This window comes from Schistocerca cancellata, unplaced genomic scaffold, assembly GCF_023864275.1.
Source record: "Schistocerca cancellata isolate TAMUIC-IGC-003103 unplaced genomic scaffold, iqSchCanc2.1 HiC_scaffold_782, whole genome shotgun sequence".
NCBI lineage: Eukaryota > Metazoa > Arthropoda > Insecta > Orthoptera > Acrididae > Schistocerca > Schistocerca cancellata.
In genome coordinates, this window is record NW_026046793.1 from 417,458 (window position 1) to 439,907 (window position 22,450).

At 38.4% G+C, this 22,450-nt stretch overlaps 1 protein-coding gene across 7 annotated transcripts in view; it reads right to left on the reverse strand.

Moving 5' to 3' along the window:
- The window catches only part of LOC126143123 (disks large homolog 5-like), a 1,046,479-nt gene that overhangs the window by 184,534 nt on the left and 839,495 nt on the right, over positions 1 to 22,450 (reverse strand). Inside the window, exon 10 of one of the 7 annotated variants that reach the window (XR_007529639.1) lies at positions 19,797 to 20,049. The exons of 4 other annotated variants lie outside the window; for them this stretch is intronic. Coding sequence is in view for 2 of the 3 variants with exons in the window: in XM_049915317.1 (XP_049771274.1) it covers positions 19,923 to 20,049 (127 nt within the window). In the remaining variant the exon portion in view is untranslated. Of the gene's footprint in view, positions 1 to 19,769; positions 20,050 to 22,450 lie in introns of those variants that run through there. 2 more of the 7 variants (XM_049915317.1, XM_049915309.1) reach the window with 2 other exon arrangements.

Here is a 22,450-nt window from a genome sequence, read left to right on the forward strand (position 1 = left end):
CACCAGAAACGTTTTGCTTTATTGAGGTAAAAAAAGATCACGCATTTTTGTGGTTACAATGGCAGAACAAAAATAACTTCAAGAACTAATACCTTCAGCTTCCCTACATTCCCCCTATTAAAAACAAGAGCTCCATCATAAGTTGCAATTCTGGATGAAATCCATCAGTAGCGTAAGCCAAAACAGGAATTTCTTCTTCATAAACAAAGCAGCTGGTTTGTTATTATTCCTAAGATGAAGGAAAGAGTAATGCACCATTTATAGAACCAAAGGATATTATCACAGCAACTAGATAGCCATAGAATGCTTGAAGGTAGTCCTTGGAATTATTGTTCACTGAGCTAGTATTAAAGTGTTGCTTCAAAAAGCGAGTGTGGCATGAAAGTCGCATCACACAGTTGTTTTTCAGGTACTTCAGATGCGATTTAATTACTGAAATTTTGAGTTCTTCTAGTCCATTATATTTTCGGTCAGTTTTATGAATGTCCTCTCTTAAGAAAGAAATGTGAGACCTTCACAGTTTAGACTATAATTAGAACAATTAGTTCATTCATAAACGACGCAGTCCGGCATTTTTGATCAAAACACTTCCACCAGAATCTAATGTTCAAAACAACTGGCATGGCAGATGTCACCTTCAGGTTTGTGACACAACAACTCAGATTATACCTCCATGGTCGATTCCATAGAGTAGAAATGACTTTGGAGTGAGCATTTCGAACAGATTACACAACACCATGATGAAAAAAAGTATGTGACATTTCAAAGAGTTCTCTTAAGTGAGGACACTCATTGAAAACACATATTATTTAAAAGGTGCAGCTTATTCACACTTTTGAAGATACAGCAGTGAAATTTTGTACTATGCTCTACATGACAACACATTTACTGTTAAGTTCCTGTAGTTATATAATTTAACTTCATGGAAGTTAAAATTTTATTTTCAGCAAATTTAACACCATTTGTTCGAAAGCAAGGCTGCGAAAAAGCTGGAAACACCCATAATCTCTCTTAATTTCGAGTTGAGAATGTAGCTTAATTAAATCTTATGTATTTGTATTCTATAGAAAAGTACGATATTCTAGTTGCAGTCATTTATTTGAACAACGTATCTCTCATAGCTTTACTTGTACAGCGCAATTCCATTTCTCTTTAGAACAATTTTGCAACCATTTCGCGTTCCTGTTTTCCTCATTTAAAATTCTGTATAGCTTGATGCCTTTTGCTGAGTTGGTACAACAGTTTGGTGCAACATGTAGGAATCTTGATGAAAACAGTAACGAACACAGACCTTGATAACCGCCAAAAATTTCATTTTCGAAGATAATACCCAAATACCCACAATACCTTCAACTTCATGTGCTAACGATTGTGTATTATGTCACTTCCTGTGTTTTGTTGCAGGAACAGTCTTGTTCAGTGGCCTGGATATTAGAGATCCATGAAGATATAATAAGGAATATTGTAGATATGTCAAAAAGTTTAAGCTGACATCCACCATGGTAGTCACCCAAACATTAGCTCTTTGGGGAAATGTGTTGATTGAAAATGCCTGCTTGCAGCATTTACTGGTGTACTAATAATGCTCGTTATAGTCTAAAGTGCAAATTAATTACATTTCAATAGTGAGTGGACTTTTTCCAAGCGTTATTTTCTTTTATATACATGAAATTTGGCTGCGCTGTGTCGTTTTAATGTAGCAGTTTTGTTTTTGTCACTTGGCTTTAGACTTAACACTCTAAGCGCCAAGCCCGTAAAATTTACGGGCCTGGGATCGCGCGAAAATCACCAAGCCCGTAAAATTTACGGGCCGCTACATTTAATTTCATTCAAAACACTGCAACGTTATTTCTACGAGTTTGGCCAGCGCTATACGTTTTTCAGATGTTTATTAACAAAATGCGTCCATAGATGTCACGGCAGCGCTGTAATTCATGTTAAAACTTATCTTTGCGTTCTCAGTCTGTATATCATTCAGTTGTTTGTCATCATGTTTCGGCGCGGTTTATCAGACGCAGAAATTGCGGATTTGATCAATCATAGCGACACTCTGGATAATGTAGAGAGTGATTCAGACGATTCTGAATGCAATGGTGTGTTTGAAGGTACGTATTTCCGAATTTTCCACGTAATTGTGCAGTACGCACATATCTGTTGAACATGTGTAAACGATGTATGTAGTTACACATAATGTGATATTCTTTTTAGAAGACGAGATTGATGACAGTTTGTCTTCAGATGAAGACGAGAATGATGTTGAAGGTGTTGCTTCAAATCCAGCAGCTGTGCCGTATCCGAAAGACAGTGAGTGGACTGCAGTTGACACCTACCGACCTCTGCCTGTCAACACGACACCCAGGCAGATACTAGTGGATATTGATGAGTCGAGTTCTGTACTGGATTGCAGTAAAGTGTTCCTTACTGACAGTGACGTAAATGAACTCAAGAGACAGACAAATTTGTATGCATCACAGACAATACAGAAGAAAAGAAGAGGAAATAATCTGAAGCCCCATTCAGTTTTGAGTTCGTGGAAGCCAGTGACTATAAGTGAGATGAGGCGTTTCTTGGGTATTATTTTCCACATGTGTGTTTCGAAAAAGCCCAAAATTGCGGACCATTGGAGCACTAATCCTGTTCTTAGTTGTAACTTTTGTCCCCATGTCATGAGCCGTTTGCGTTTCACTCAGATACTGTCATGCTTGCATCTTGTTGACAATTCAAATCAGAAAAAACCAGGCGAAGATGGATTTCATCCACTTTACAAAGTTTTGCCATATTATAATAATTTGAAGGAGCGATGTATCCAGGCATATCGTCCCTCAGAAAAAGTGACAATTGATGAAGGAATTTGCCCATTTCGAGGTCGTGTGAGTTTCCGTGTTTACATGCAAAATAAGCCTCATAAGTATGGACTGAAAGTATATGCTGTTGCTGAAGCCAGTAGTGGCTATGTTGTAAATTTTGAAGTTTATGCTGGTAAGCATATTGTTGACAATTCTTCGTCTGCGGTTATTTTGCGATTGTTGTCTGACAGCAGCTTGCTGAACAAAGGCCACACTGTGTATTTAGATCGATTTTATTCCAGTCCAGAGCTATTTCAGCAACTGGCAGAGAAAGGCACTGGAGCTGTTGGTACTGTGAACAAATCCAGGAAAGGATTGCCTAAAGATTTAGTATCTGCTAAGCTGAAAAAGGGCGAAATGTCTTTTCGGCGTAAAGATAATGTATTGGCAATGAAGTGGAAAGATAAGAGAGATGTGTATACATTGTCTACAAGGCATCAAGCAACATTTGGTACGCATACTAAGAGAAATGGGTCTGTAGTATTGAAACCACTTCAGGTACTTGATTACAACCTCAATAAAATTGGAGTGGATATTGGAGACCAACGCCTGCAGTACAATCCGTTCCAGCACAGAACTGTGAAATGGTGGCGAAAATTATATTTCCATTTGCTGCTTATGGGAGTATCAAATGCATTTTGGCTGTACAATGCAGTGCACAGGAAGAAAATTACAATAACAGACTTTATAACAGTGCTTGCAGTTCAGCTTGTTGAAGACGACACACTTGAATTCATTCCAAGAAATGAAGGAACTGTAGGTCGGCTAACAAAGAGACATTTTTTGCAGCACATACCTGCAACTACTAAGAAGTATGCTGCTCGTGTGTGTCACGTGTGCAGTTCCAGGAGCAAGAAACAGAGTGGCAAGGCTTCTCGCAAAGAGACACGATACGAATGTGAACAGTGTGGCGTTGCACTCTGCCTGGAACCTTGCTTTAAAATTTTCCACACTAAAAAACAATATGATTCTGTGTGAAATTTATATGTAATACTGTATACTATCAGAAACATGTAATGTAGTGCCACAATTTTGGTTAAAAATAAATCACAATTGTATTCCCTTATTCGTATGACTTTTTCTAAATTCTTAAAACATCTAAGTGATTTCTATAACTGTACCTTAAAGCTGTGCATTGTAAAGTAGTTTCTTTCACTCAGAATTAAAGTAGAAATGTGCAGCTTCAAGATGGTACCAAATTTGCCACAATCCAAACAGTAGATTTGATGCAGTAATTTTTTTAATATTGGTAAAATTGCCCGGTTTCTAGGGACGGGTGCATAAAATAGGCCTGGTACAGAGAGTGTTAAAATCAGTTCATCTCGAAAAGCTCCCTGGATGAACTCTGTGAGAAGGGAAGATTGGAAACTGGCCAAATAAAGCGAAATAAGATCTCACCACTTTTGGCAAGAGGGCATAAACTGAGCATCAGCTTTGGTAAACCATATTAAGGAAAATGCTGGATTATGGAAGTAAACTTATCGTATCACATACTTCTCTTCCTTGTTATTCGACACTTATAATGAAAAGAAAGTTACATTAACAAAGCGAAATGTGTCTTAGTGCAGGATCAAAAATGGATTTAAGACTAGAAAAAGTCTTAAAATTTCTTTCTGGATTTTTATTATTCACAATAGCACTATTAAATTTTCTAGTCAAAACATTTAGCACGTACACAACAATACTTACAAGGGAACCTCCCCATCGCACCTCCCCATAGCACCAGCCTCATGGCTCTGAGCACTATGGGACTCAACTTCTGAGGTCATTAGTCCCCTAGAACTTAGAACTAGTTAAACCTAACTAACCTAAGGACATCACACATATCCATGCCCGAGGCAGGATTCGAACCTGCGACCATAGCGGTCTTGCAGTTCCAGACTGCAGTGCCTAGAACTGCTCGGCTACTTCGGCCGGCTATGAAGAAGAAGGATTACTATATGGAGCTGGAATCTCAGATTAATCGGTAAGAATTTTATGTTATTGTTAATTTCCTTGAATTTCCAGTTTGCTAGAATGTATTTTTCGAATGCGTTTTTCTCGAAATGACATCACATTTGCGTGCAGTCTAACTCAAAGTATAGAAGCGATCATTATGAAAATTTATAGTATGATTCTTTATAAAATTACGTATTATATAAATCAACTTGTCAGATGATACGATTTAAGGGTACTTTTCTTTGCATAATTAGAGGTGAAAATCGAAGTAAATTGTTCCAACTACAGCAAAATTTTTAATTTTCATTATGTTCACCTGTGTGGAGGTTCGTATTCATAGAAAATAAGTTATTAATGTAAAATCAAAACCTTTTCGATTTCAGATGAAAATTGGAATGGGTACACTGCACACAATTGGAGAACTACACTCACAACCTTCAGTAGACAGCACAGCATAACTTATTTTTAGCTGAAATTATTTAAAAAAAATCACAAAAACTGTTCGAAATACTGTATAAATTAAATGTCAAAATTTGATTAAATTCTAATTAATTCTTCCCACCCAAAAAATCAGTGTCCAACTGCCTCCTGATGTGGTTTCCCCCATTAAAGTAATGTACAGCATGTAGCCGCATTTATACGCCCAAGAAAACCATTGCAGTTGCCAGTTGGAGCTCCCAGTTTTTAGTGGCGCAACTTCAGCCACACAACTTTTGTCACGCCACAAGAAGTTCAGCTCGGATATACTTTGTTGCGCCACTTTCCTACTACCACTGCGCCCTGGTGGCAGTGTTTCGAAACACGAGCATTCTGTCGCAGTTATCGTGTAGTAATTGCTATTTTACTCCATTCGATTTTCGCGTGTTTTATTTTGTTTCTGTAAAAAATGGAAAGTATAAACCAATATTTGAGTGATACATTTTTTAGAGAGAGAGAGAGAGAGAGAGAGAGAGAGAGAGAGAGAGAGAGAGAGAGAGAACATGTAGCCAGAAAAGCGAGTCACAAAAACTTCGTAATTTGTAAAGCCAGACATTGGGTAAATTGTGAATTATATGGAGGAAAAAGCTGTAGTGTGTCATGTCGCAGCTGTTAAACCAAAATTTAGTTACTCAAAATACCTATATCAACGAATAAATAGAGTGTAAAATCCTGGAAAATTTGCGTGTCTGCAAATTATATTTACATGTCAGCTGTTATGTTGTCACTGCAGACAGCATTTAAATCTATGAGAATTATTTCTTTTATAAATGCCATTTTGTTCTCCCCCCCCCCGATTTATTCCCGTGCGGAATCTATTTTCAGATCCGGCATTCGGATTTCGTCGTCCTTTTATTTAACTCGTCGCAGCGCTAAGGCAATATAACGTTCATACCCGCGCGTATCATTTCAGTTGATGTCGCATTGCAAGCTGTGCAACCACATAGAATTTGTGGCGTCCTGTGTGAACGGTAGCTCACGATGCCACTACACCAAGCTACAAGCTGTGGCGCCACATTAGATTCGTGCGTGAATCTGGCTTATGTCTGTAGCACTGTGCACCATTATTATATCTCCATTAAACATCACATCTGCATCTCGCAGATGTCATAATTCGTTGCTCATTGGCTAACATTTTTGAAATCAGAAGAAAGGGAAGGAAAGCGAAGGAAGGAAGGAAGGAAGGAAGGGAAAGGAAAGTAAGAAAGAAAGGAAAGTAAGAAAGAAAGGAAAGTAAGAAAGAAAGGAAAGTAAGAAAGAAAGGCAGTTAGGTGTGCTCTGTGCCACCTGTTGAGTTAGGTGAAAAGAGGTCCACTGGCATGTAAACTGTTAACTGTCCTCTTAGCTTCTGGCTTAACTGCACCTTCATAACTCGCAACAACCAAATATTCTTAAAAGCCTTTGCAGTTTCACGTTTATTAGTTCATTCCTAAGAGAGCACAAATCTAATATTTCAGAACATATTCATACTACAATATCAACAAAGTCCCAGAATCTATTACAAATGTGAAGACGGAAAACAGGTATTAGCAGGACGTGAAACTACCATCGGCCCACAGCTCTTAGCCTATTCATTGCTTTGTGATGAACACACGATATTTTCTTTCACCTTACGTTGTCCTGAAGGTTTTTACTATCGCTATGTTATTAACTGACATGTGAGTAAAACAAATCGTACTAAGAGTTGCCTTAAAATGGCATTATAATACGAAAACAGCAAAATACATGAAACTAGTATCGCTTCATCACATTTCGTGGTCCCGCTAAGTTGCAGTACAGCATCACTCATTGATGACAGAATATGATCACATGATATTACCCAGTTTTCGCTTTCCTAAACTGTTTTTCGCAGTAACTGCGCACCTTGGGGCGGTTGTACAACGCCCAGTTAGCAGCCGGTTAAGCTCTAACCCCGGAATAGGGCGAGAAACGCCTTGTACGAACCCGGGCTAACGCCTAACCTGAGAATAAACTCGGGGATGGCTTAGGCGGTGATTTCTGGCCGGTTAGCGAGCTTAACCACGGAATAAGTTTTAAAGAGTGCAGGAACACCCATAGATTCAGACAGCGGTGACGATTTTTTGGCTGAAGTGTTCATAACAATGAGGAAGGTGAAGAAAGTGAGACACCGCCCGAATTATTTTGATGAATTCGACGACTCAGAATTTATATGCAGATTTCGCTTGTCAAAGGAAGCCGTGCTTCGTCTTTTCAATCTTGTACATCAGAAACTGGAAACATAGGGTGGACAGGTGAAACTATTTCTCTGTTTTCTAAGATAATATTGTTAAATTGTGTAAAATGTATTTCCTTTCCGTACTTCATGAATTCCATTGTGTTATTTCTCTAAATTAGGCACATTAAAACGACTATTCGTGCCAAAATAGTCTTGCATATCTGGCGTGTGTTACAGTTGTTGCAGTAGTAGAAAGGATTGACTCGTTTTATTTAGAAGACAGTCCCATAATAGACTTAACGAAATCGAAAATCCACACCACTTATGGGTACTATTTGTATGGCAGTTTTAACAAAAACGTAAATTCTCATGTTGCAAAACGCTTTGATAAAACGGTAGTGTCCCAATTTCAGACATGACGTCAATATTGATACACTGTTTTCTATTGGAAATGATCCTTTTTGTAAACACCACAGCAGTCGCAGAACTTTTTATTTATTTATTTATTTATAAGTTAATAAGAAAAAATTCAGCCTTTAGTGAATATATTTGGATGAGAGGCCCATTTTTGCTTCAGAGCAAAAACATTGAATCCCACCATTCTTCACTGATGTCTGAACTACACTCCTGGAAATTGAAGTAAGAACACCGTGAATTCATTGTCCCAGGAAGGGGAAACTTTATTGACACATTCCTGGGGTCAGATACATCACATGATCACACTGACAGAACCACAGGCACATAGACACAGGCAACAGAGCATGCACAATGTCGGCACTAGTACAGTGTATATCCACCTTTCGCAGCAATGCAGGCTGCTATTCTCCCATGGAGACGATCGTAGAGATGCTGGATGTAGTCCTGTGGAACGGCTTGCCATGCCATTTCCACCTGGCGCCTCAGTTGGACCAGCGTTCGTGCTGGACGTGCAGACCGCGTGAGACGACGCTTCATCCAGTCCCAAACATGCTCAATGGGGGACAGATCCAGAGATCTTGCTGGGTAGTTGACTTACACCTTCTAGAGCACGTTGGGTGGCACGGGATACATGCGGACGTGCGTTGTCCTGTTGGAACAGCAAGTTCCCTTGCCGGTCTAGGAATGGTAGAACGATGGGTTCGATGACGGTTTGGATGTACCGTGCACTATTCAGTGTCCCCTCGACGATCACCAGTGGTGTACGGCCAGTGTAGGAGATCGCTCCCCACACCATGATGCCGGGTGTTGGCCCTGTGTGCCTCGGTCGTATGCAGTCCTGATTGTGGCGCTCACCTGCACGGCGCCAAACACGCATACGACCATCATTGGCACCAAGGCAGAAGCGACTCATCGCTGAAGACGACACGTCTCCATTCGTCCCTCCATTCACGCCTGTTGCGACACCACTGGAGGCGGGCTGCACGATGTTGGGGCATGAGCGGAAGACGGCCTAACGGTGTGCGGGACCGTAGCCCAGCTTCATGGAGACGGTTGCGAATGGTCCTCGCCGATACCCCAGGAGCAACAGTGTCCCTAATTTTCTGGGAAGTGGCGGTGCAGTCCCCTACGGCACTGCGTAGGATCCTACGGTCTTGGCGTGCATCCGTGCATCGCTGCGGTCCGGTCCCAGGTCGACGGGCACGTGCACCTTCCGCCGACCATTGGCGACAACATCGATGTACTGTGGAGACCTCACGCCCCACGTGTTAAGCAATTCGTCGGTACGTCCACCCGGCCTCCCGCATGCCCACTATATGCCCTCGCTCGAAGTCCGTCAACTGCACATACGGTTCACGTCCACACTGTCGCGGCATGCTACCAGTGTTAAAGACTGCGATGGAGCTCCGTATGCCACGGCAAACTGGCTGACACTGACGGCGGCGGTGCACAAATGCTGCGCAGCTAGCGCTATTCGACGGCCAACACCGCGGTTCCTGGTGTGTCCGCTGTGCCGTGCATGTGATCATTGCTTGTACAGCCCTCTCGCAGTGTCCGGAGCAAGTATGGTGGGTCTGACACACCGGTGTCAATGTGTTCTTTTTTCCATTTCCAGGAGTGTATTTGCGCTTACTCAAGCCACGTTGAACACAGTAATATTATCAGGAAACTATGGAACATAGCTGTTGTGTTCCTCAACATTAGTATTATCCACACCAGCCCATCTGAAAACATCTCGACCTCTCCTTCAGTTTATCTGTATATACTTTATATGACTTCCAGATGGATGGAGATAAGGTAGCTGTCAACAGCTGTTATGTATTTGAAACAATGCATTTTCTTGCCATCAGCTGTACATTGTAACTTTATTCTCTAGTACATTCGGTTTTTTCAACCATCATGAAGGAAGAAAAGTAATACACACGGATGGTTGAAAAATACGTTGTGTAATTACTGTGTTATCATTATAAAATCTGCAGTGGTCAAACAGCTGATCATCAAGATTAACAAACACTGCAGATTTTATAACACAGTAATTACACAATGTATTTAAAAAATTCCTTTCCAGATGTTAATTTCTAAATTAAACTCCATGACGCCTGTGTTGTTGGTGGTCTCTGAAAAGATGACATGACGTTCATTATTTCAAAAAGCTGCTTGCCTTTCAAAATAGTTACTACATTATCTGCCTACGAAAAATTCATCATCTACCATATTGGACGGAATATTCTTACATAGAAACGTTGCGTCAGAATCAAAATGACTAGTGCGGCCATCTGAAGAAAGTTTAATTAAATTGTGTTTTTTTGTATACACAATTACAAATTTATGTTCGACAAAAGGTCCACCGCCAATCTGGAGCCTATGCTGCCTTAATGCAGCACAATATTTTCTGGTCTCTTTCTTTAGCGTGTCATATTTCTGTCGCAGCTGATCACTGGTTCTGCATGATGATGATCGTTAATTATAGAGATCGCATACTTTCTCCCATGCTTTGTTCTGAAATTTGGAAAGATATCTTATTAGTCAAACAACGAATACTTAATCATTTAACCAGTTTCAAGAGATATTTCATTATACACACATCACAAGCTTAGTTAAATGTTTTGACTGACCTTTTCACTACATGATACTGCATGCGTTTTCTTGTTCTCTATTATGCTTCTGAAATCGTGAACGATATCGACAAGCTTTAATATATCTTCCAGGGAATAGTTTTGGGCTCTCGATCATTTTAATTGAGCTCTTTTTGCAGATGACTAGACGTAAATAAACTTCAAAAACGCGTGAAAATACCCAGAGTGTTCTCCCACTGTTACCAACTTAACTGAACGAGATCGCTATTCCAGGGTTAACTAACCAGAGAATAAAAAGGCATCGTACAACCATGGAGGTAAAAATAAGAGGAGTTGTTCAAATGGCTCTGAGCACTACGGGACTCAACTGCTGTGGTCATCATCAGTCCCCTAGAACTTAGAACTACTTAAACCTAACTAACCTAAGGACATCACACACATCCATGCCCGAGGCAGGATTTGAACCTGCGACCGTAGCAGAAGAGCAGCTCTGGACTGGAGCGCCTAGAACCACACAGCCGGCAAGAGGAGTTGTCATGACGTCGCAAACTTGAAGCCAACCCAAGTGAAGATCCGCCATGTTAGCTACCCCAAAGCATTCGCTTCTGGTGGTTTGATTCCGTGTAGTCGTGAAGTGTTTTGATAAAAAAAATGACGGCTACATCGCTTACGGGTGTAATAATCGTTCTAATTGCAATCTAAAGTTTAAACAAATCACATTTCATTCGTAAGTGGACATATTTAAGCGTCATTTTCTTATATGTAGTACTTTAAATTCTGATGCACTGTAAATTTGTACAGTATGGTTTTATTTCTATGATTTGACTTTAGATTTCCTATCAATCCTACGCAAAGAGCTCTCTGGAGGTGAGCTTGGTTTTCATTATTTGGTTATTCCCAAGTAACTGAAAAGTCCTGGCAAGAAATATCCTGGAAATGGGGACTAATGTTTTAAAATGCGATAATTTAATATAAATGTAATGTAACTACATGTAGTTAATTAAATCTTCAGTAAAATGTGTGGAACACCTGTTACAGTGGTTAAATTATAAGTACTTAAAGGGTTACATATTTGTTAAAGCAAAGCTCCCTATCTAAGTCCAGGCAATTTAGATAATGACATTAATCACAGTGTTGTCGTGTTATCCTGTAAATTGCTGTTATTTGCCACACCGAATGTCACTTGGTAGGTACAATTTAAAAACCATGCAGATGTGTAAACTACAATGGGCCTGACAATCTTAAATTCCGTTCTTTTCCATCGTAATTTAACGAATCTTTCACTTTGTTGACGTGACAGCTGGCTTGTTTATATCTTCCCTGCATACATCTATGGGACTTCAAAGGAAATAAGATAAGTTTCTTGCAAATTTGGACATTTAAAATTTGCATTTGACTTGAAAATGCAACGATTACAAATCGGTGCTTCTGAACTATCAATCATTGCTTTTGGAGTTCTGGCTTTATCAATCATCGACACAAACACAATGAAAGTGAATTCAAATGGATTACGAAATCACGCTTTCCATAGTTATTCTAAGTGTATAAACAAAAAGGAATTACAGTACTGAGGACAGAACCGTCATATTTTCGTGTCGTATTACTGTATCGAATACGCATTTAAGACCAGAAAAACGTTTAAAGTTGCGTTCCTTATGCTGTGTTGTTCACTAAAACAGGTGTAACATTTACTATATAAAATAAATATTGCGTGCACATGACAGAAATAGCGAACAAGAAGCAATTGTAAACACTCGTCTGCTAACGTTTTGGGGGATCCAAGATGGCGGCAGGCCCCGCCCACTGGCTTCAAAACAACGTACAGCGGAAGTCTGTAGCGGCATCTCCCCTTATTCCACCTCCATGCGTACAACGCGCTGTCAAAGTTATACCGTGGTTAGCTAACCTTAACCGGGCGTTGTACAACCGGCCCCCTTACAAGATATTTTTCAACCGTTATAACATACGAAGCACACAGAAAATTTAATTTACACAGAGTGAATTATATGAAACTTGGACCGCAAACATTGCAGAAATGGAAAGTGCTATTGATGTGCGATATCCACAGAACGGATTGCTAGTCAGAGGCTTGTATTGTTAGCTCGTAGAGTGTCTGTAATAATTCTTGGTAGTGTATTTTTCGTACAAACACACACTTTTTTTGAATGGAACAACGAACATTGACACCAACAAACTAAAAGTAGAGTAAATTGGAGTTTCAGTGGTGTTTGTTGAAGGATTCTAGTGCGAGTCATTTACGAGATACCATATTTTGAAAAGTTCCCACTCCAACACTTACCTAGGGTAACCAGCGTATTTTGAGTGAGGATTTGCACACGTGACATGTTGCCACTAAATTTGTCGCGCCTTCCCACACGAAAAAAAATAAAAAATAAAAAAAAATAAAAAAGTGCATGAATGTGTGTCAGGACTTGAAAACAGAGAAAGTAATTAAAACTTTTTGAACAACGACATTACAGGTGATGAGAGTTGGTGTTACGGATATGACACGAAAACCCAGCAAGCGACGGTTGCGGTGGAATGTGCAGACGATGGTCGTAGTACTTTTTATGTACATGAAATTGTGCATCGAAAATTTGTACTTCGTGGCAGAATGTCAGACTTAAGTATTTTTTTCTAAGTTTTAAAACATCTGTAAGAGGATTTGTGGAGGAAGGCCTGGAACTTTGGCTATCAAGTGTCAGGTCCATTTATCATGCCAATAATTCAACTCTGCAAAGATATCACACACAACCATAGGAGCTGCCTTTATTATTTATAACTTTATTCCAATTGGCCCCAGTGCTTTCCCATTTTTCACAGGCTTCACAGCTTTACAAATTTCTTGCGAGGTTATCTGTCGTGGACATGGATATTTATCTTCTTCCATCAAGTTTAACATGTCTTGTATAAATTGGTTTCTTTTCTCTGTGAGCAGCGCTTGGTAATACTTGACCCACCCTAAGCTTATCGGAGGAATCTCAGCACTTTTTTAACCACCACCACCACCTTTCACACTCTGCTTGCCCTACTACCATCTAAGTTTTTGTTTATATCCTTTCTGACTTTCAGCACACCTCATTTTATGCTTTAGTAATGGCCCTTTGTGCTTCTTTCTATTTAGCTTCGTATGTTTTATGGACTTCATCAAGCCAAGTGCTGAGCTATTTATTATAGGCCTCCTTTTTCATTTTCACCAATTTCTCTCCTATATTCCACCATTGATTCTTCCTTTCCCATCCCCCCCCCCCCTTTACCAGCGCTTCAAAGGCCACCTCAGGTATAATTACTTTGGCAGACCAATACATACTTTCTACAGCATCATCCTTGATGTGTAATACCCTGGCTGCCAATCTAGGTTGATAGAGGAAATGTGTTGATCTTGCTTCAGGCAGATTCTTCACAGTGTCAAGTTGCTAACATTCTACACCTAGTTACTGAATTAAAGGTAGTAAATTACCTGGCTCAGCTTGAAAAATAAGAGCCTCATTAAGTGTCATGTTTCATTTTTAGAAATAATGTGAAAATTGGAAGTTTAATGTAAACATTTTTACACTACAGTTAAAAAAATTATTAAAGTTATTTTAAAAACTAGTTGCCAAATCAAACAAACGAAAGAACATATGAAATAAAAAGCAATGGCTGCTCGCTTAATTGGTCAACATAAAACAACTTTCCTCTGATAATTGTTGTTCTGCAGTCCATCAAAATGAGAGATATGTAGAATTCTCTTCATGTTACCAGAAAAATATATATGTATTACATACAAGTTAATTTTTGTATAATGTACATAATTTAAAAAAATTGAAATCGAATGAGTGACTATACAAAAAAAGAGCAAAACCAGTCAAGTGAGATCGAGGCAAGAGAACGAGACTAGCTGAAGTGAACTGTGAACAATGTTCCACGGAATGAGACCAGACGTGACAGAAGTGAACCACGAAAGACCATCTCCTTAGTTGTTTCTTTGGACCCATTTGTTCGACTCTACTGGATGCCTTTAGACATTGCGTGCTACAGGAAATTTTGATTCCTGTGCTTAACAGAAATTTAAATTTCGTGATCCAAAGCTCAGATAATAATGCAATTTGCACCAAACTACACTCATACATATTATGTTTCAACCTCCTTTGTCATCACGGTGAACTACTATGTTCCCAGAACTGTTAGATACTACAAATAATCTTGCTGAGACACCATTTGAACTTTGTGTCTACAATTGGAAGGCAAAAGTATGTTACTTGCCGCACAGAAACGTTCCTTTTATTTTTCTTTCTTCACATTTTTAGACGTAACGCATATCAACAATCCCACGCCTTACAAAAGAGGCTGAAAAAATGGTTTTAATTTCCAAGGACAAAACACTGAGGACCATCAAGAACCAGATTGACTGCTTAAGATGAAAGAAAAAGATGAAAACATTGAAAGTTTTGTTAAGCATGCTTGCTTTAATTTTATTAAGCAGGTTGATAGGGTGGAATTTTGTCTTCTATTCAATTATGAATATGCTCAGTACTTGCAATTCGTAACTGAGCAGAACTCTATTCTTTTGAGAAAAGAATTTCTGCCATATCACTGACAAATACTGAAATGAAGTAACACACTTCCAACCAAACAGTATCCAAGAAGTCTTTAATACTGATTACAAAATAGGAGATCCTGATTTCGACTTTCAGTGTACCAATATATCAACAGCAGAAGAAGAATACAATTCATTTGGAGACCACAGTGACAATAAAAGGATGCACAGCAGACTAAAATCACTGAGCTCCTATCAAGATTCCACTGAAAAGTACAGAATGCATGAAGTTTTTTTTTACTTCTGAGCATCAACTATTGAAAGAGAACTGTCACATGGATTGTGATCAACTTTTCGTTCCAACTAGTATCAATGATGACAAAAACTGGGCCGCCAAATATTATGTAAACACTAAGGGAAAGAAGAAAACCATCCTTCCAAACATAAGCATATATAAAGTTCATTAAATATTTCAGACCAAGAGTTCTTGTATATAAAAAGTATTAAGCCAACCACGTAGAACTGTATTCAAAATTGTTTACAGAAGAGGGCAGAATATTGATGGTTTCTAATTACTGGAAGACCGAGGATTTGTCCAAGCAAACATGAATATATCGTAGGCCCTACTGTTGAAATAAAACATCAGTAGAAGTATCCTAAGAAAGACAAAGGATAACCCTTGTTTATATTTTTGAAATAACGGACAACAACTGAGTGTCAAAGTTTGTATTACATGCATGCTGTGATATTAACTGACAATTCAACTTTGAAAAAATTAAAGGTGAATCTGCAGTAGATCTTCAGGACAAACAAGATAATCCTTTCTCAGTTGGCGGCAATGCTAAAAATTACATGCACACACCTATTAAATCAGTCCCATGCATTGAGAATCGTTATCTACCAACACAGAAGTCCCACAAGTTTATAGGAGGAAGAACTATAGCAGTTATCTATGGAGACAATGCTAATCTCTCTACATTTAAAAAAGTATTCAAAATTAAATTCAATAAATCTTTGTGGCCAACACAGATTCAAGCGAGTTTGCAGAACTTACAATATCACAATAATTGACTATAAAGTGAAACAAGGAACTTTCTGTATGTGGCACGTGGAAGATGGAAGTGAAGGGAAATTTCAACACCCATGTACAAATTTATTGTAAAGATGGTCAATTCACATGTAGGAGATTCTGCAGACTTTATATTTTACTCAGCCAATTCTCATCCTTTAAAAAACTAAATACTTCATGAAAGAGCATACAAGAAATGGAGATTAGTATATTTGCCAAATGAAATGGACATGAAGTGAGGAAGCAATGTCTGTTTCACATCACTGTTCAGTAGATTACAAGCATGAAGAAGAATCCACAATTTCATGATGTCTTTGCATCATCATACGATTTCACTGATTTTAAAAACCTTTTGAGTAAACTAGAGAAGCATTTCATGATGAACAGAGATCTTAAAAAAAATCCTGTTGAAAATTTAAAACAGTTCATGATTCATGAAGACCACTTCAAGTTATTGTAAAATTTTTTTAGTGAAGATTATCAAGCCGCAAAAATATTCCAAAGAGAAGTCAACAGAAAGAAAATTGAGTCAAACCATGAAAGGCAGAGTAAACTGAGGAGATATTCATGAAATACAAAAATATAATCTGCTAGAAAATAGAAAATCATTTGTTACTGGAAAGCTGTGCAAGCCTCCAAAATATCAACAGAAATATCTAACAAAAATAATGACTTAATTTCTCTAGTCAATGGAAAATATGTTCCAACTCTTCATTTTAACTTTTCTGGTCTTCTCAGTGTCAACAAAAACTAATTTTTCTTATTAATTGTACAAGCAAGGTCCCAACGTCGATAGACATACAAAGAAACACAAACATACGCACAAAATTCAAGCTTTCACAACAAACGGTTGCTTCATCTGGAAAGAGGGAAGGAGAGGGAAAGACGAAAGGATGTGGGTTTTAAGGGAGAGGGTAAGGAGTCATTCCAATCCCGGGAGCGGAAAGACTTACCTTAGAGGGAAGAAAGGACAGGTATACACTCTCTCTGGCGCACACACACACACACACACACACACACACACACACACACACACACACACACACTATATATTGTAAGCCTACAGTGAAGATCTCTAGTTCTTTAAGTAAGTGTCTGCAGGATGATCTTGGATGAGCTCCAACAATTATTCTGATTACACGCTTTTGTGCAATGAACACTCTTTTACTCAATTATGAGTTACCCCAGAATATGATGCCATACAAAAGCAAAGAATGAAAATAGGCGTGGTAAGATGTATATCCCCAAAATTTGCAATGACCCTAATAGCGTAAGTAGCTGAACTCAAACGTTTCAGCAGATCTTCAGTGTGTGTGTTTTCTAGTTCAACCCCTCATCAATGAATACACCTAGAAATTTTAAATATTCTACCTTAGCTACAGATTTCCGATCAAAGTCTATATTTATTAATGGTGTCATTCCATTTACTGTGTGGAACTGTATGTACTATGTTTTGCCAAAGTTTAATGAGACCCCATTTGCAGAGAACCATGATTTTCTGAAAAACATCGTTTACAATTTCACCACTTAATTCTTGTCTGTTGCGTGCGATAGCTATACTTGTATCATCGGCAGAAGTATCAGCTCCGCATCTCGATGAATATAGAATGGAAAGTCATTAAATATATTAAGAACAGCAGAGGACCCAAGACCGAACCTTGCGGCGCCCCATTCTTGATTGTTCCCCAGTTTGAGGAACCACCAGTTTTTCTGCATATTATGTGAACTGCTTATTTCAACTTTCTGCACTCTTCCAGTTAGGTATGATTTAAACTATTTGAGCGCTGTCCCATTCATACCACAGTACTTGAGCTTATCTGGAAGTATTCCATGATTTACACAATCAAAAGCCTTTGAGAGATCACAAAAAATCCCAACGGGTGACTTCCAGTTATTCAGAGCATTTAATATTTCGTTAGTGAAAGTATATATAGTGTTTTCCACTGAAAATGCCTTTCTGGAAAAGAAACTTACTTAGCTCAGCCTCTACCTAGTGACCAGAGCAGTGTATATAGCGGACTTTCACGTCACCAGCAGCGAGGCTAATGTGGACTACTATGGAGAGCTTGTACCACAACACCTGGACTATCTTGAGTTGAGTAATTTTCTATTCTTTTGAGTAAAGAACCCAACTAATACTTGCACACAGTTTGTATTATAGAAGAGGATACCGGCCACCAAACAATATCCCCTCCTTGCTTCCCACAGTATGTGCCTACCGTGAGAATGAGACGACACAAAAAATTTTATTTTAACTGTTATTTTCAAACTGAGGAATTTTGTAACTTCCATATTAATATTACAAATTCTGAAAAATGGTGAGTATACTTACTTGTTACAGACGGAGAGGCCACATTGGCAAAATCGACCAGCGCTACTGTTGTATTCATGTTTAGGATAAACAGTTGTTTCATTACATTAGAAAGTCTCTCAATTATTTTGTTAAGTCCCATAGTGCTCAGAGCCATTTGAACAATTTTGAACCAATTATTTTCACATTACAATTAAAAATTTATCAGGATACTAATTTTTTTCATATTACACAGTAGTCAGAAAAACAACAATGGTCATTTGAAATTCTCTTTAATACAGTTGGGGAAATCAAGTGGTTTAGCACTTCAGCTCTTACACCATCCAAAATTTTAGTGAAACAGTTACAGAGAGTTTCAAAGTTTTGTTCTGCTGAGCCTATCAATTTATTTGACGGGGAAAAGTTACAACCTCTAAAGTTTTAAACTTTAGATAATCCATCCATATTACAAAAACTTATGTATACACATATGTATATTCCACATCTCCTAAACCACTGGATCAGTTTCAACCAAATTTGGTACACACGTCCCTTACTGTCAGGCAACAATTGCTGTGTGGGTAAGAACCACCTACCTATTACAGTTCAGGAGTAAAATGCCATACACATTGAGATGGAAAAATGGTCACATCATGCATGACGTTTAAATTTATTATAACTAAATAGCTGAACAGATTTCATAAAACTTGATAACAAGATAGCTCAAATCCTGAGGAAGGACAAGCCTTATTTACAAAGTTTACAGTACAAGATACTTACCGACTTTAAGAACCTTACGTGAATTAGGGGAAGTATTTACTCTTTCACTTTAGAACTTTATCATTTTTGAGAAAATGCTTGTGTTAATCAATTTGTGCTACTTGATAAAATTGAAAGAAACGAATACAGTGCTTATACAATCTTCGATGTGTTTAATCCATACTTCCAAACTATTTGTTGCATAGCATGTAGCTACTATGATTGCTATCCAGTATTTGCCAACGGGAGTACTTAGTGACTTGCAACCAACTTTATCCTTAATTTCAAACCGTTACTCAATTTTTTTCTGACTTGCAGCCCTCACAAAATTACGAGACGAAAAAAGTTATCACATAGTACATTTTGCAGTTCATGCAGTTAAAATGTCACATCAGGGATGATGTTTAAATTTATTACTACTTTGCTGCTAACTCTATTACCAACACATTTAGCAGACAGTATTCACATTTGCTGCTGAATGTACCATAGAGGGAAGGGAGGGGGCAGACATGGACGAGGTGGAGGCGACAGATGGACGGAGAGGGGTGGGAGCATAATCGGTTGGGGGGGGGGGGGTTGCATACACAGGCAGTGCCACATACTCAGATACTTACATATATGAAATCACAGTTGTGCATCGGTGCATTGCAAAGACCATTACTTTGTAGTAGTATATGAAGAAAGTAGTTTATTTTAATTTACATATTGCACAGATAAACGTGTAAAAACCTATAACTCAACCAGGTTCTTGCAAGTTAACAGAGCAACATAGCTTTTGTTAAGTATTAAAACAATATGATGTTATCTATAAATAAATTTGTAAATCCTAATTTTCAAATATGATTTCCCCACAACTTATTCCTTCATTTGCTTTCTTTCCACGAAAGCTGTTACACGATCCCAGTGAGCTGTATGCTGCAATATGTTCTTTCCATTTACAACCATATCTTCTGGAACACCTGTCTCAAATGGTTGTTGCCACCTAAAATATAGAAATAAAGTGCTTTTTGTGTTGATTACCCACAGCAACAGACAGTGTATGTAAGTGATACAATCAGCAAAGAACTACAAGCACAGATTCACAGGACATCACTGGCAGAAAGAGACTTATGACACTGATATCCAGCTACACATGTAACAATAAGGACAAATAAGATCAGGCATTAACTCACATGTACATGAATTTTTTATTGGATAGTCAGTTCACTAGAAAGGGAATCACATATTTAATAAACTGATAACATTCATCTACTGTTTCAAACAGACTGTCAGTAGATTAACATGTCCATTAAGTCTAAACACTATGTAATTCCTATAATGAATAACAAGTACGAATGCATAAGCACTTAAGATGGATACATATTCATGTTCGGTGAGGAAAATCGACCAAATTTCACAGTAATCAACTACAGTGGAGTCGCGAGAGGAGATCACTGACAGTTGCAACTGACTTGGTGCACCTGCTTTCCGCACGTACACAGTACCTCCATGTTGTCAGTGCTCTACAGACGACTATGCTCCGATCACAATTACTCAATAGTTGACGTCTGTCACTTGCTGCTACAGTTTTGCCACATCTGTTGCCGGCTACCGCTCTGTTACAGGCGGCACAGAAACACGGCGGGCTCGCTTCTCGAATGCTGTTATTGTGTAATGTAGAGCAATGTCTGAAGCGGTTGGCACGAGATAAGACAGCAATAGGAGATGATCTGTCCACAGCCGATTTTAAGTGACACACGACTTAATTGCGCCAGAAGGATCATTGTACAGCCCTGAATTTAAACTTGTGTCCTAAACTAAACAAAACCTAATGATTTGCAATGTAGCCAACAAAGTGGCAGTCAACAATCTACAGCAGAAGTAAAAAATCACAATCACTTTTTTCACGGCTATTAGAGTTAACCTCTACAAGCAAACTCTGAGACCGAAAAACTTCAGTTGCAGTGCTAAAAGCAAATTGTAAGTTCTCTCTCTGACTGATTATCTGAAACCATCCTCTCACTGCCTACACCAGCTGCCGTATTACCAACCATTGAGCAGTCCTGTTTGGCACTCAGTTGCAGGTTATAGACAGCACAAGCAGATTTCAATGAAAAGGGAATAATAGGAAGAAAAACAAGTGCAAATAGATTAAAATTCTGCTTCATGCAATGTCATGCGAAGCTCGTCTCTAGGATTATAAAAACTGTATATGTAACGCTGAATTGCGCCTTGTGTATCAGGTATACTGAAATACAAAACAAGAGGGCCAGACTCAGGATTCGGGATCTGAAAACATCGTCAAGAAAGAAAGCCAGACAAGCACTTGGAAATGAACCAATTGCTGTGGCAGTTTGGCAACAGTGAATGTGTGTGACATTGAGCACTCCTATTTCAGGAAAGCAAATACAAAGCCAGAAGTGTCAACTAACACATAATTTTAATCATACTGTAGTTTCCACCAGTAGTTCCCATGGAAAGCTGGCAACAGTCCTCCCAGCAATCATCTGTTGCCAGCCACTCAATGCCTGCTGTGTGTGGTGAGCAGCACTATCTCCTTTCATATTGTCCATGTTCCATCCTGGGTTTTCTATCCTTTGAAAATTTGCTCTGACTGAGCTATTTTGCACAGATGAATTTGTATCCTGCATCAAACTGTAAGGAATCTAGCTATTACTTATACATCTTTATCCAAATGATTTGAAGGTTTCTCTCTAAATTACAATCTATCTATCATACATATAAAACGCAATGTCGTGAATGACTCATCACACCCAAACCAAACTGCCAAAGACAGGATCTTTAAATCTGGAGAGACTGTCGATCTTATACTGAAGCCATTGTTTAGGAAGGGATTTTTGAAATCCCACGCATAATAGAAGGAAAGCTTTTTGAAAATATTAGCTATTAAGTCGATTTCGAAGATAGCTCTAAAGAACTGAAGTTTCTTTGAAGCTACAGCTATGAAAATTGGTATTTGTCTTCTTGGTTATAGACATTTTTAAAAAAGTCGTGTTAGTGTTTTTGGAAATTACAATGCTAATGTGGTGAAACAGAGAATGAGATTGTTTATGCAAATATTTCATTATGAAGATATTTTAAAGCTAAATCTCAAAACTGCAATTTGGCTTCTCAGTTAGAAATAAAAAAACTAGCTGTTACACTGTTGCTGGAAATTCAACTCCTTAGGGAATGAAACGAGAGATAAAAGTGTGTAAGAAAATATTTTCTTGTATTAAAAAACATTTTAACGTTAAAAATCTGAAAATTGGTATTTCACTTATCAGTTACATATAAAAAATGTGTTTTAGGGATGAACATTTCTATGGAAATGTCTCCACAAGAATGCAAAAGGCATGATTAATGCCCATCTTTGACTCCAGCTAAAAGAATCACTTTTTGGT